The sequence below is a fragment of the Phascolarctos cinereus genome, unplaced genomic scaffold (genome assembly GCF_003287225.1).
Source record: "Phascolarctos cinereus isolate Bilbo 61053 unplaced genomic scaffold, phaCin_HiC Scaffold_7;HRSCAF=346, whole genome shotgun sequence".
In the NCBI taxonomy this organism is placed as follows: domain Eukaryota; kingdom Metazoa; phylum Chordata; class Mammalia; order Diprotodontia; family Phascolarctidae; genus Phascolarctos; species Phascolarctos cinereus.
This window is the reverse complement of record NW_027556180.1, coordinates 131,424,793-131,441,566: the sequence shown is the minus strand read 5'-3', so window position 1 is coordinate 131,441,566 and position 16,774 is coordinate 131,424,793. Positions and strand designations below refer to the sequence as shown.

At 35.7% G+C, this 16,774-nt stretch overlaps 1 protein-coding gene across 1 annotated transcript; it reads left to right on the top strand.

Annotated features, from left to right (window-relative positions):
• Window positions 1–2,777: 2,777 nt before the first annotated feature.
• On the top strand, window positions 2,778–7,185 carry SLITRK1 (SLIT and NTRK like family member 1). Its single transcript, XM_078147224.1, is given in 2 exon segments — window positions 2,778–4,734; window positions 4,737–7,185. Coding segments are annotated over 2 exon segments (2,088 nt in total). The 5' UTR covers window positions 2,778–3,887; the 3' UTR covers window positions 5,978–7,185.
• Window positions 7,186–16,774: the final 9,589 nt, after the last annotated feature.

The following is a 16,774-nucleotide window of genomic DNA, read 5'->3' as shown; positions in this document are numbered from 1 at the left end:
GTGAGACTCATCCAGACTTTTCTTTTGGATGCAGCCAAAATCAATGGAAACCAAGCATTACCCCTTACCAGAAACCTGTGAAGAATTATAATTTATTGTCCTAGCAAGGTATCAATATTTTTATTTGTAGTTTATAGAAGAGATGTTTTCTTTGCTCTAAATGAAGGCTCTAGCCCTGTAAATGAATGAAATTGATTAAGGACTCCTTTTAATAATTCCTCTCTTATAGGTATTATCCCTTTTTGCCAATTTGATTTTGTATTATTAAAGATCTATCAACATTTATTGAGTTTTGATTATGATTGAACACAACTTAGAAATTATGAGCATTTAATGATGCATTTGGAATCTTTATCACCAGAGTGCTAAAATGAGAGTTCAATTCTCAGTAGATATTATCTAGTTCCATCATCTGGAGTGTCCTTTATTTATGGCCCCAGAGATCAGAGTTTTGAGAAACTAACAGCTGAAGGAGTTCATGATTAAGCTCAAATAGATAAAATAGAATCCTCTTAAGCTGTTCATGCTTATACATTTTTAAAGACATGCTGACATATTTAGGTTACATATAGCAATTTCTAATTTATTGTTGTTGTTGTGTTGTTCTTGATAGTCTTTTCTATTGACTCTTTGAAAAAAATGTCCATGAAGGGGTTATATTGATTAATCTAGTGGATTAAATATTTTATATTTATATAAAAATAATTATATATTCAGTCAGTTTTAAGTAGACTATTTGAAATATTTGTTACTAAAAATCATATTTTGTCATTATTTTCCAGAACTTTAATTTGCATAGCTTTATTACTTATCTGTTTTTCTTTTCTTGTCAGTGCCTTACTGCTTTCCTAAGAGTTCAGGGATGATATTTATCTGTATTTGGGAAAACTGATACATTCTCAACTAATCATGAAAATATACCCCCAGGTAAATCGTGGTCAACTAGTATAGTTCTGGGTGTTTGCAGAGGACTGGCATTTTGAGAAGATATAAATAGAAGAAAAGAACAAAAAATTCAACTCAACTAAATCATTTAATTAAATATAAAAGTCTATAGATTTTTCATTCCAGTTGAATCTCAATCTTTGCATCTCATTTTGAGAGTCAGTTTTTAAAATACGATTCTTAGTTGTACCTCTTACACAAATAGAATAATACTGTCCAATTAAGATTAAAGCATTGATAATATTGTTTCATGCAAAACAAGTACTCCTTTATTCTCCTCTACATAAGCTCTTAAAAGGAGCTCGACAACTTAAGTAAATTCTCTCATTCACCAAAACAAATGTAGGCCTCGTATTTATTTGTTTTTATTTTAAGGAGTCCATGTTCTCAGATTTTCCAAATTACAGACTGATAAAATAAAAAAATAATATTCCCTTATTTATCCTGAGTTCTAAGCCTTGTAACTTAAAATAGGATGAGAGAGAGACGCAAAACTCTAACTTTTGTGCTATCCTTTCTGTCACCCATCCTGAAGTTAGAATAGTGCCTTCATTTTTTTTTTTGTTATAGGTATATCTTATCTTGGCACATACCATATAAGATTCTGTTTACCCAGGAGATATCCCTTACTTCTTACTAGTATTTCTTATTAAGATTTCTTTTTATCCCTCCCTTTTATCCTCTAATCTTTTCAAATGCATATTTTCAAAAAAAATGTGATCTTTTAAGCAAACAGGAAATGCTACCAATATCACTCACAATTCGTGTACTATCTCTCTTTCTTTTTAAATATAAATAGATCATTCCAGAAGAGAATTGGGAAAGAGGGGAACTTTGGGGAATTCCAAACATTAAGAAGTAAAGACATAAGATGGATTGCCAAACATTAAAGTTTTAACTGAGAAGTCAGTAAACCATACTTCTAATATGGACTTTCAAGTCCTTCCTGTCCACCTTTCACTGAATGTGGCATTGTACATGTTCAGTTTGATGAAATGAGCACTTCTTTGTGTTGGATAACCGGAGTTGCAGTTCTGGATGCATGCACCCAAATAAGTGACCCAAGTGAGTTTATTCCTCAGTAGTCTTAGTTCAGTGTTTCTTGAATACATTTGCAACCAGGACAGGGAGAATAAGGTGTTGTTTTGTTTTGTTTTGTTTTGTTTTGTTTTGTTTCCTGCACCACCCAAGATGCAACTGCTTATTTGCTTGCAAACATTTGAAAAACCTCAGAATGGTGAAGAAACTTTTTTTAAGTAATCAATACTCCTAAGATCCCTCCTCTTTCTCTTCTTTCCCTGCTTTGAATGCAATCTATTTGGTCTGTAATCAAATATGTAAAAAGACAATGCATTTTCAATCACAGTCTTAAAAAAATGTTAAGAAAATATGACTAGAAAAGAATAGCTATTAATGGCCAAGACCATTGAAACCCCCTATAAAGTAGGAGCAATTAGTAGCCTGAATCAGTTATTGTGCAGGCAAATCTTCCTTCCCTCCACCCTAAGAGTACTATACATACATACATATATGTATATATTTGTAATCTATAATTCAATACATGAAGTTTCGACGTTGCAAAGAAAATGCATCAAAAAGGAAAAAAAATAGCAGGAAACATTGTAGTACTGCAGGAAAGGAAGAAATGCATTTAAGCAAAGATGAAAATGGCGTGCAGTATAATTACCTGAAATTGCTATTCGCTTGACACCCTGACACTAATTTTATTCAAGCCATTGGGAAATAAAAATTTTAAAAGCACTCCTTTCCAAACGTCAGAGCTTGGGTGGGTGGGTGGGGAATTTAGGGGATAAGGAGGATGGAGGCAGGAAGGAAAGGGTATCCAGTATCCAAAAAAGAATTAAACAATCCATTTAGGATAAGCGTCTATATAGATCGACAGCTTTTAATGCCAACATTTTTAACGCTTGCCCTGTACGTAGATTGATTTTTTTTTTCTCTAGCATTCCCTCAGCAGATGGATTTTTGCTACTGCAGATCAGCAGAGGGTGTCAGATCTTTCAGAGTGCACCAGGCTGGAACGAGCAGAGCTTCTTAGTAACTCTCTTTTCCCCCTCCCCACTCTCGCTCTTTCTCCCTTCTTCTCTCCCCAACCTCCTCTTCTGAGTAATTCAGAAAGAGCAGAAGAAAGAGAAGGCAAAACAAGGGGGAAAGAAGCACTAGTTAGGGAGACGAGAGGGGAACCCGAGAAAAGAACAGAACACGAGAAGAGGGGGAAGGATGGACAAGCACAAAACGCAGCGATTGCGGAAATTTTGCAGCGCCATTGGCTCGGCAGCTATTCCTTAGGCTGGGGCGTGATTTCAGCACCAAGGGGAACTGGACAGCACCCAGAGGGGACTCCTAGGCAGAGAGCAACAGCAGCAGGAGCCGTTGCAGCAGCAGCTACAGCATCAGCATCAGCAGCCGGAAACCCTGCTTTGTAACAGAAAAGGCAAGGTCAGTCCCAGGCATAGCCATGCACAGGCAATTCGCCTGTACTATGTATGCTGCACTCAGCCTGCTGGTGTGTCTAACATGCACTTGCTTCTAATTCATTGTTACCCTTCAGATTAGTGAAGACTAGCTAGCAGAAATTCGACAGTTGCGGGTTTAATTTTTTTTTTAACTTCTTTTGGTGGTTTCAGAGGGGAGGGAGGGAGGATTTTTTTCCACTTTTTTTTTTATTTTTGCGTGCCTTGCACTACGTGCCTGGATAGTTTGTGGATTTAATTATTTTGACTGGCGTCTGGACCGTTGCAGTGTGGGGGGGGAGGAGGGAAGAAGGAATCCACCCCCCCCAAAAAAACGAAACCTTTTTTTTTTCTTCTTCCTTGGGTTCGGACATTGAAGTGGTAAATGAACTTGAACTGTGTCTGTGGCGAACAGGATGATTGCTGTTACTTTGTGATGAGATCGGGGATGAATTGCTCAGTTTAAAAATGCTGCTTTGGATTCTGTTGCTGGAGACGTCTCTTTGTTTTGCCGCTGGAAACATTACAGGGGACGTTTGCAAAGAGAAGATCTGTTCCTGCAACGAGATAGAAGGGGACCTGCACGTAGACTGTGAGAAAAAAGGTTTTACAAGTCTGCAGCATTTCACTGCCCCGACTTCCCAGTTTTACCATTTATTTCTGCATGGAAATTCCCTCACGCGACTTTTTCCTAATGAGTTCGCTAACTTTTATAATGCGGTTAGTTTGCACATGGAAAACAACGGCTTGCATGAAATTGTTCCCGGGGCTTTTCTGGGGTTGCAGCTGGTGAAGAGACTCCATATCAACAACAACAAGATTAAATCTTTCCGAGAACAGACTTTCCTGGGGTTGGACGATCTGGAATACCTCCAGGCCGATTTTAATCTATTACGAGATATTGACCCGGGAGCATTTCGGGACTTAAACAAGCTGGAGGTACTCATTTTAAATGACAACCTCATCAGCACCTTACCTGCCAACGTGTTCCAATATGTTCCCATCACCCACCTCGACCTTCGGGGAAACAGACTTAAAACATTGCCTTATGAGGAGGTCTTGGAGCAGATCCCAGGCATTGCTGAAATCCTGTTAGAGGATAACCCCTGGGACTGCACTTGTGATCTGTTATCTCTGAAGGAATGGCTAGAGAACATCCCCAAAAACGCACTTATTGGACGCGTGGTCTGCGAAGCCCCCACTAGACTGCAGGGAAAAGATCTTAATGAGACCACAGAACAAGATCTGTGTCCTTTGAAAAACCGAGTGGATTCTAGTCTCGCAGCACCCCCTGCCCAGGAGGAGACCTGTGCTCCTGGCCTATTCCAACTCCCTTTAAGATTAACGGCCAAGAAGATCCTGCCACTCCAGGGGCTGCTCCAAATGGAGGTACAAAGATTCCAGTCAACTGGCAAATCAAAATCAGACCTACTGCGGCGGTATCAGCGATCAATGCCAAAAACAAACCTCCGGGCAGAAGTATGCCCTGTCCGGAGATATGCAGCTGTGACCAGATCCCAGATTCGGGTCTAAAGGTCAATTGCAATGACCGAAATGTGAGCAGTTTGGCTGACTTGAAGCCCAAGCCTTCCAACGTGCAGGAGCTATTTTTGAGAGACAACAAGATCCACACTATTAGAAAATCTCACTTTCTGGATTATCGGAACCTTAATCTATTGGATCTAGGAAATAATAATATTGCAACTGTGGAGAACAACACCTTCAAGAACCTTTTGGACCTAAGATGGCTATACATGGACAGCAACTATCTGGACACCCTGTCCCGAGAGAAATTCACCGGGTTGCTGAACCTTGAGTACCTGAATGTGGAGTTTAATGAGATCCAGCTGATCCTCCCAGGTACCTTCAATGCTATGCCCAAACTGAGGATACTCATTCTCAACAACAACTTGCTGAGATCCCTACCTGTCGACGTCTTTGCTGGGGTCTCACTCTCTAAGCTAAGTCTCCACAATAACTATTTTCTGTACCTCCCAGTAGCGGGGGTATTGGATCAGTTAACCTCCATCATACAGATAGATCTGCATGGCAACCCCTGGGAGTGCTCTTGCACAATTGTGCCTTTCAAACAATGGGCAGAGCGCCTGGGTCCCGAAGTGATCATGAGTGATCTGAAGTGCGAATCCCCGGAAGACTTCTTCAAAGCAGATTTCTTGTTCCTCTCCAACGACGTGATGTGCCCCCAGCTGTATGCAAAGATCTCGCCTACATTAACTTCACACAGTAAAAACAGCACTGGGTTGGCGGAGACAGGGACTCATTCCAATTCCTACCTAGAGACCAGCAGGGTCTCCATTTCGGTGCTGGTCCCGGGACTCCTGCTGGTGTTTGTCACCTCTGCCTTCACAGTGGTTGGCATGCTAGTGTTTATCCTGAGGAACCGAAAGCGGTCAAAGAGAAGGGATGCCAACTCATCTGCATCTGAAATCAATTCCTTACAGACAGTCTGTGATTCTTCTTACTGGCACAACGGACCTTACAATGCAGATGGAGCCCATAGAGTTTATGACTGTGGCTCTCACTCCCTATCAGACTAAGAACCCGGGGCAAAGGGAGGGGGAGGGGAGGTGGGGCGCTTTTCCACAAGTTTCGCAGCTAGCAACCCAGTGGTTAAAGAAACCTCGACCCTTGTGCTTTGTCTGCTCGCCCATGCCAAAGCGTGATTGGCATAAATCAATCAATCAAACAACTGCTCTAGGAGAAGAGAGTTCTTCTGGTCCCGCCGCTCTCTTCTGGGAAAGCCAAACAGTGCGAAGACTGGAATAACTGAGGGAACCGAAGCCAGCTCGCTAGCTGTAAACCCTCTTTGAGAGGCAGCCAAGCTGGAGCAGCGCTCTTACATCTGACTATGCCCTTAGTGAGCCTTGGAGACTAAAAAGAGGGCAGAAGACACACTTGGCCAAACTCTTATAGGGCGAGCGATTGTTATTGTCCTATATATATGTATAAATATACCTACGTCTATATATATATAGATAGATATCTATTTTTTCCCCTGTGGATTAGCCCCGTGAGGAGGGGGACGTGATGGCCTCCCTGCTGATACTTCAGGGAAGGGAAGTTGCACGAAGGCATGAATGTAATGTAAATAAATGACTCGGATTCCGAACAAAAAGTGCTGCATGGCTCGCATGGATACAACGCACCCCAGGGACGCTCCCCCTCCCATTCAACCGGAGACAGCGTCTAATTCACACCATCCACCCTCTTACCTGATAAGTCCCATCGTATCAAACTTTCTATAAACAAAATACAGTATAATCTAAAAGTGCCATTTCGCCATTTTTTGTGATGATAGGCAGTACAGAGAGGTACATTTACTGTGAAAAAATGTAAAGATTTTATTTAAGACATTTGCATGGATAGTCATCAGTTCATTTTATGAGTTTAAAATTTTGCTTTCTTTGGAGAGGTTTTCCGGGGTTACTTTGGTATTTCTTTTTTTGTTATTTTTCTATAAGTATCCAATAATGCCTTCCATCTGAATGTAAAATTAGTACCCTTGATTTCTATTATGGTATCAGTGTAAACATTCAAAAAAAATAATTCCGAGGCAGTTAAGCATGACCAATTAATGTCACTCTAGTGCTTAGGCTGCGATCTTAATGGTAGCAATTCTGTGCTGGTGTAAATCTTACTATTAAGGAGAAAAAACAGAATCGAGGAAGCACGTGAAGCTTACTAATTCTATCCGAGGATTTTATAATGGCATATTTTTTCAGTATTAAAGTGAAAATGTTTTCAACTCTGGGTCCTTATATTTTTCCAGCTTCATTTTTGCAAGTGGCTGCTATGGTATGTGTTGGCAGGGATGGGGGAGGGGAGGGAAGGGGGGGGCGGATCCCTTCTCTGGCTACATTAAGGCAGGTTCTCTAATCTCCTTACTTTACCTACCCTTTGTGTCTTCTTGCTGCACTCTAAGCCCCCCAAAATGTTTAAAACATCCAGTTCCTTCTTTCACCCTACTCCCCACCCCGCACCCCCGTTTCCCCCCCTAATGCGGCAGTGAATCCCTTTATTAATGCTGGAACTCCCTCGCTGCTGCTTCTGCTGGTGCTGCACACACTGCAGATATATTAGGGATGTTAGTGGAAATTTGATTTAATTGACTCAGCCTAGATCGGTCTCATTAAACAGAGTGGAGATTTCATTGGTCAGCACTCCTTGCTGAAACGCAGCAGCCTTAATGACTGGTAGTTGAGATGCTGCTGGCGATTTGACTTTAACAGCTGCTAGAAATGGTAAAACTAATTAGTGAAGGGAATCCCTCCCCCCCTCATAACTGCATCTAGAAAATTGGTAAAGAAAACACACATCTTAACTCTGATCATCCACGTTAAAGAGGTTTTCTCTTAGATCATTTGGCTTTCTGGTAGTGACCTCTTAATTAACAGGAAAAGCATTAAAGTGTTCAAAGCAGCGTAGCTCCAATCTTCGATACTGTTCTTGGCTTTCTCTAGGTAAAGTCCATTTGTACAGCAGAAATGAACAAAACTTCAAATACAGAATGGGTCTGCATTACAGAACATGTCCACCCTTGAGAAGTGCAATAAGAAAGCACAGATCACAGATATGGAGAGAAAATAAGTGACAGAAATCTAAATCGAATAGAAAAGGTCCTCTGAAATCTTAAGGTTAGAACATTGTTCTAGAACTCATTTTCTAAGGAGTGTCATTCCCAGAACACTGATGTTCTGCAGGTTATTTAGTTTATATAGCACTTCCATAATAAAATATTTTCTATTATTACATGCAACTTTCCCAAAGCCATTTCTCATTTTCTCCTTTATTTTGGTTTTGGTTGTGAATTGTTATTTTGGTAGAACATTCAATGTAAGTGGAATTATCATCTACTAGCAACAAAAGTCATGGAATTTTTTTTCTTTTGGGGGTCATTAGGTCTTTTAAGTGAATATACAACAGGCTTCCTTCCCTGGATGTAAAGTATGGATTTTTTTTTTGCAATATTTTAAGAACCAGTTAAAATGAAAACAAAATAAGAAACAAGGACACTAGCAGAAGGTAACACTATCTCAAGGATAGTATTAGGTGAGAAATATTTGTTCCTAAAGAAACACATTGGTCTAGATTGATACTTAAGTTTTTATTCATAAAGTGTTTATAAAAGGCTATGAATTTCCCTCTACTTCATTCATGGTATGGTATTAATTTTATTCTAGTCTATGTGTGGTACAATACAGTTTAAGGGATCAAGTGAGGAAATATTAGGTTATTAATTTGTTTTATTAATTTCTGCATTTGAATTTGTTAAATCTCTAAAGATACCTATTGTTTTAACTATAGACAGAGGGTAACTACGCCATTCTAATGATATAAAAGGGTCTGTGAAGGCTTTATTCAGTTTATAAATAAGACATATGTTGGTCATCATATAGACATAGTATGTTTTAAAAGATAAGTTACTCTTTATATTTATTCATTCAGAAAATAAATATAATGGTCATCTAAAACTTGGATTGTCTTTGCCAGGGGTTGTGTCTAAGAAGGATAGTGCACTTAATTTAGAGCAAAAAAGATTTATGGATTGCAGCAATTTATGAATTATAGACATGCAAAGATATTGAAACCAAATTAACTAGATATTGATTCTGATAAAATTAGCACAGCCAGAGTGTTTTACTAAATAAGAAAACATGAAAAACACATGCAGAGAAGCAGAATGACTAATGCTTAAATATATCCAATGACTGACTATATAGAACATTTATTATTTAGACAGTCAATGTTTTATTCATTTTGATAAAGTATCTCTGTCATGATAATATATATTTTATTTGCAAGATACGTAACAATGCAGTCCCTCTACATCACTTGTGTTTAGATTTGCTTAGTTTCTTGGTTTTGGAGAGGTTTTTTTGGTTTTGTTTTTCAGTCTTTTTTTTTTAATTTTAAAGGGCCTGTATAACTGTAGTTGTCACATGCAGTGTGTGAAGTATGTTGCTTCCAGTTGAATCACTCTTCAATTCATCAAAGCAAAAGAGATTTTAGTTGTGTAGAATGGAAAAAGGGAAGAAGAGGGAGATATCTTGTTTAGTTCAGTTGCTTAAAGGAAGTAGCTATACTGCTTTTGTAGCTAAGAATATCTTAGGATTTAAGTAGTTGCCACAGAAATTTATTGTTTAACCATTTCACATGTTTATGAAGCAGGTAGCTAGAAAAAGTTAATTTAACAGTAATATATATATATATATATACACATATATGAATGTATGTGTGTACATATACACATATATATGTATATGTATATATGCGTATATATTCCCCCCTTAAAAGAAAAGACAGCAAGCTGTGTATCAGATATGTGTCTAGATAGAACTGCTCTAGTTTTAAATATTCATATAAAATCACATTGATGATTCTAAGGACAGTGTGTTTGGTTTTGGGTTATGCCACCTTGTTAATAAGGGTTTTCTTATTTGGGTAGATCTCAGTGAATTTCTTGGGAATGGGTGAAGGTCCAAGGGGGACAAAGGAAGTATCTATAAGGTATTTGATGGTTTCCAAGTCAGGTTCCCTGCTAGCTCTTTCAGAAATAGCCATCCTTTTTGTGTGAATGCTTATGTAATGACAATATGATATGAATGTTTCAATGTGCTAATGGTTTAATTATAGTATTAATTTGAATTTTTGTCTATTTTTCATTCAAAGGTGAATGTGATTCAAATCATCATAAATTATTATTTTAAAAATTATTGACTGATGCCAACAAATATTCCAAATCATATGCATGCTCATGGTTAAACTGTGAGCTGCTTTAGTGTAGTGTGTAAGCAATATGAAAGTAGATAAGCATTGACAAATTTGGGATAATTACCTGAGATTATACTGTATCTATAGAAATGGTACAGATATATATTATTTATGCAACTAACACAGCACAGGCTGGTATTTATCCTTAGTGTTCAACAGCTTGAGGAAATGCCATCATATTGTTCCATGTTTACAATGTTTATAAAGAGAATAACCTTAAAGGCTGATTCCCTGTTGAGGCTTCATGTTACTTAGGCTTGAGTGCAGTGCTAGCCCTTCATAGTGACCTATCAATGATATTTTCATTAAATTTCAAATATCTTCAATATTTTAGACAATAAAAAATATGAGCACAAGTGTTTTAGGTTTCAAACTGAAATGGACATGGAAGTAACTATAGAGATAAAGCTAAAATTAAGCCCTTTGGCCTCAATTAACTATTATACTTTTAAAATTGTGTTTTGAATTTAATCATCTAGATAATAATTGAAATTATTTCTTCATTTCATTTTGCTGGGGCATAGCAAGTCTTAGTACAATTAGAAAATAACAACACATTTTATTTAAAAAAATTTCCCCAAATGGAAACAATTTATATCTGTATCTGACAAAATAAAATAAAATCTAGAGTCTATGAATATATAGGTTATAATTTATTTATTCATTCATCAAATATTTTTGAGTGCCTACTATGTGGCAAGTGTTGTGCTTGTGGGAAATGAAGATGACTAAGACTTTGTCCCTGTATTTAAGAAGTTGACATTATGGTAGATAAGATATTGTATAAATGCAGATAACTATAATTCAAGCTGGAATAAGATATGTCACATAGGCTATGTTTAAAAGCACCCTTTAAAGATCTTTAGTATAATTGATTTCTGCAACCTCCTCTACAATTTAAAAAGTACAGCAAATTAGAGCCACATTCATGGGCCAAATAAATTGAAACTTTTAGGATAGTTCAAAATAACAGTCCATTTTTACATGTTTTATTCTACTCTCAACATATTAACTGACTTCATTTTGATCTAAAAAGCTCTGCTTCCATTGATGCTGAACAAAATGGATATAAAGCCCATAACTTTCTTACCTCATTATGAGGTATAAATTCAAGGATAGTTGATTGGTTGTGTTTAAACACTCCTTCAAACAGACAACTAACTCAATGGCAAAATCAACTAAACCAGTTGTTTGGCCTTGGGTCCATATACCAATGGGTAGTTGAAAGAATTTTTCAAATTTTTCACTTTCAACCAGCTATGATACAATGTGGACATATTCAGTACTAGCTTTGAATATGAGCAATTTTATGCATGTGATAATTGTTTCTTGCATAAATAGAAACTTGCATTTATGTTGAGTTTAACAAAATGTCCAAGCTATCTGAAAAGAAAGGTAGAATGATAGTAAAACATGGTTTCATGCCTATGATTCATATCTAAAAGAAGTAACAGTAGGTTCAAACATTTGATTTTTTTTTTTGCTATTTCTTTATAGAATGTATAGGGATATTTTTGTTTACATTTATGCTAGCAAATATTCTGTAATGTTACATCTTTTGTTTAAATTTCTTCCTTTAAAAATTTCATTATTAATATTTTGTTTACTTGATACTTTATTATTTATAAATTGGATGCTTTCTGAATAATACAGAAATATTCAGCCATGAAACAGCTACTTCTAAACATCTGGAACCCAGGAATCTGGAGTGAATGGAGATGCAATTTCTGTTTCTCTTAGTTATACTCTCTTCCTTCTTTCCATTTTTTCTTGGTAGAAAGGATCATATTGCATCATATTGATAGGAGAAAAAATATATAGTGATAACTATAGATATAAATGATAAAACTGAATTCTTAATAGCATCAAAGATGAGAAGGTTTTGCTTTTGAGTAGTATGGGAAAGAAATGGGAAAGCTGTGCTGTAATTAATCATTGCATCTAGCATTTCTTATTATACAGTTTGGCATATGAAGATTTTTCTCACTTCTTAATAGTGTTTGATTTGATCTTTTAATGCTGTCTATACTACAGGAGCAGTGCAGTGCTATGGTGGAAAGAACATTACCTTAGAATCTCTTTTACGTACTAGTTTTATAAGCTTGTGCAATCACTTCAACTCTCTGAGCTCGTTTCCTGGTCTGTAAAATAACAAATATCAACAACAACAACAACAAAACTAAACATGTGTCATACACCTTACAGAAGGTAAAATGAGATAATATATAGGTAACTGTAAAGTACAATAAAATGGATTAAAATGAGATAGCATTTTTGATTAGCAGCTTACAATATATGCTTTAATAGAACAGAGTTACTATAGAAAATTAGTTTATCATGAAGTTAGTATATAGGTTTGTGACAAGGCCGACACATTGTCATAGGATTCACCTTTTGTTGTTGTTGTTGTTTTAGTTTGTTTTCTTTGTTGTTGAGTCATTTTATTGCTTAATTTTTGTATGGTATATTGGAAAATATTCAAGGCTAATCTGACTCAGTTGTTGATCTAAGTAACTAGAGTAAGTAGGCCTTTTTGTCATTGTTGGAACTAGCTTCTAAAATTCCGATATAAATAGAGCAAATGAATGCATATGACTATGTTTTTAATGAGATATAGTTAATGAAAAAGAATCTTAACTCCTCCAAAATCACCTGCTTTCTAATACATGCAAAGACATACAGTTGTGTAAAATCAGTTATTCATGATGTGATGATGTCTATCACATCGACTTTATTCCACTTTCTTTTAATAACACAGATTTGATTAAACTGTTTTGATTGAATCAATCCTTTAATTTATCAATACAATGTTAGTCAACTCCTTTCACCTCCCTGGGGTTAATTTCTTTTTCTTTCAAATTAAAGTTTGGACTAAATAATCACTATGGCCAGTTGTAGCTCTAAATCCTATGATTCAATCCGCATAGATAGCTTAGGATAATGTTGGTACAGAATGATCCTCAATTAATCTCACAGCTTTCTGACTGGATCAAAATACTGCTTAACTACAGAATACTCTTGGATGAGAGTGTTCACCCAAATTTTCATTCAATAAATATCCTACATTTTGGTTCATCAACAAATTTCTGATTGGCTGAAATTTTTGTTTTTCCTCAGCTGTCTAACAATCACATTTCCTGTCACAGATGGTATTTCATATAATTGGGCATTAAGACATAACAAGCATCACATTTGGGGAGAATATTATATCTTATTGGTGATATTATGAGGAACAATATTAGAAGCCAAGTAACTAACAGCTGGAAATGGCAATGATGCATAAGAAATAAATTACATGCAATGGCATGTTGCAACTGCAGCAAAAAATTTATAAGTTTAAATCAGCAAAAAGTCAGAACAATGAGTTTTTGTTCATTATTTCCATGGGAATATCAACAAAAGCTAGCCAGGAAACTATGCTTTGTTTCTTAGAATAATTTTGTACTGGATATTCTGAGTCCAATATTTATGCAAGGTTGGCTCACGTGATGCCTACCAAACCTTCATTCCTACATAACTTCATTCCAATTTTTACATATAAGGAGAATTCAATGAAGAAATAAAATTTGAACTTCACAATTACCTTTTAAAGGATGTAAACATTTCAGTTCAGGGTATACTAAATTGATGTCATATGAAAATCTGTGTTTATAATGGCTTTTACATATTGTTACTACTTTGGGGGTTGTAACAGTTCTGGCAAGACCCATAGGAGCTGCTATTAGTAGCTTACTGATCAAAATATAGACAGCATGACTGCCTAAGGATTCAGCAATACGTTGTCACAAAGATTGATTGACCATACATTTACAGTATGTTATCATCATGATATAAGCTGGACCTTTAGGCTCAACCAATTTAAATGAGTTAGCTTTTAAATAATAGAATTCAGTAAAATGGTTAAAGCTATTTTTATTGTATACAATATCAAATAACCGATATACCTACATTTTTTACTTTTCAATGCATTGTTCTGGTATAGTGTAGAAATAGCCTAAGTATGAAAAGTGCAGTTTAAAGAAAGATCACAGGAAAGAGGTTAAGATTGAAATACTGCTGGATTATCTAGTGGATAATTTAAACAAGCAACAGACAATTTAACCTGAAAGATCTGTTGGCGGGTATGGGAAGGTGCATATTTTCTTTTTTAGAGAGTCTAACATATGTATGTATATGTTATATTAATATACCTGTATATTATATATATACGTATATACACATATATTTCTAGCATATACATATGGACACATATTAAATCATGTACCTATATGTTAGATATATTTATATTATAATATCTATGTGTACATATTATATATATACACATATATATGTGTGTGTATGTACATATACATGTATATATATATATACACATATATCTCCCTATCCCGTATTTATAGAGGTCTATTTATCTATATCTGTATATATATATATATATATATATATATATATATATATATGTGTGTGTGTGTGTGTGTGTGTGTGTGTGTGTGTGTGTATGTGTATGTTTGTGTGTATGTATGTGTGTGTACTACCTACATGTACATCTGATATCCCATATCTATTTATATATACATATGGTTTACAATATACAATTTTCATTTCTGTTGAATCTAAAAAAAGGAAAATACTTTATCATGTTCACATTTTATTACCTACTTCTGGTGGTGAATTTTACCATCTTTGGATATAAATTTTAACACTCAATGTTACTTGGCTTTTTAAGGCAATGGATATTGAAAAACTCAGTTTTAATGTTTTCACATAATTTTTTTTGATACAATGGAAAAATGTATTCTGTGCTACTGTGGTAGCATTTTATTGGAGACTAGGTGTCAAAAACTTTAATTCCACTGCCTTTCCTGGAAATTATTTAGAAATATATAAATGATATGATCTGTCCTAGAAATACTTCCTTATCTAATGTCTTTGAATTTTGGATTTCCAATATCCATTTTAGGAGAACAATTTAACATAAATCCTATCTTAAGCTACTGAATTTTTCTAAGAGTCCCAAAAACTTGGGGTAGGCAAAATCACCAAGAAATTTTCTTTTAATATTATACTTTTCAGATTTAAGGAGAGAAAGCAGCTTGTCATAGTGGGTATGGATGAAAATGAACCACAATCAATGAGATTAATTATGGAAAAATCATGGCATTTTGTGGAATGGAAACTTCATCAATGAAGCAATTGTAACTTTAACAATCATCTCTAGAGAAGGAAAAGCAAAGGACAAGGTATAATGTTATTTTTTTTCCTTAGGGAATTAGCCAAAAGTAAATACTTTTTCCCATTTCTTTTTTGTCTTGTAAGCAATGCATTAATCTTACTATCTTTTGTGCAACCCAATATCACATTTAATAAGTCTTTCTGAATAAGTGGCATGATGAAAATACTCATCTACGGTTCTGTGTGTGTGTGTTACTCTTTGTAAGAATAATTCCAACCATGCATGTAATTCAGGTTCCCATCACTGTCTCTAATCCTAACAATAATTGAACTTAATCTTTTAAGTAAATTTGATTGCTTTTCATTTTATTTTAATACTGTAATTGAAATACTATTTTTAGAAACTATACAAGGATAGTCTCCCCATGTCATAGAAGCCTGGGCTGCTTGGCTATTCTCTGTATACTTGTGATGCCATGTTAGCATGGTCGATTTATCAAACAAAAACTGTAAGCTAGAACTAGACCCCATTTCTTTAGCTAAAAAAAAATCTAAAAATACTACTTAACTATATTTCATTGTAGTTGTTTGTAGTGCTGCGGAGCTAATATTACATCAGTAAGATCATGAAAAAGGACTTACCACCCTTGAAGAATTCAAGGCATCATGTATGAGCAACTACATTCCAGGATAGCGAAAGAACATAAAGGCCTATCATATTGATTAGGGATTCAGTTTATTCTGATTGTCTCCAGTGGACAACAGTAGGAGCAATGACTGGAAGGGGAAGAGAGGAAAGTTTTAATTCGATGTAAACACAATAACCTCATTACCAGAATTGTCAAAATATGGAAACAAAAGTTGTTCTTGGAGGTTATGTTTTTCCCCTAGATTTTATCAAAGGATTAAGTGACTGCTTTTCATGGATGTTGTACAGGGTATTGTTATTTATGGTTGAACCAGATTGCTTCAGAGGTTAATTCTAATTCTGAGACTATGATTTGGGAGAGACCTCGTTTCTAAAGGTGACTGTATGTCACTGACTACATGACCCTGTGAAAGCAACTTCATACTTATGAGATCTGATTTACTAAGTTGTAAAGTGGGGCAATTATACTAAAAACTGTCTATGTTCCCTATTAGTTTTAAGATTCTATGCTCTAAATGACAGTCTCTTAGACATTGCTTCTTAAACAGTAGGCCGTGACTGCATGGGGTTGCAAAAACATTGGCAATATAAAAGGTTTCTGAATGCACAATGACCAACAATTAATTAAAAATCAAATGTGTAATGAATCTGATGTGTCACTTGCCCGTGTTGCATTGTGCACTTTCACTGCAGCCTTGGCTCTGAACATACAGCATGCACACTTTGCACTGCATATGCCCTCAGT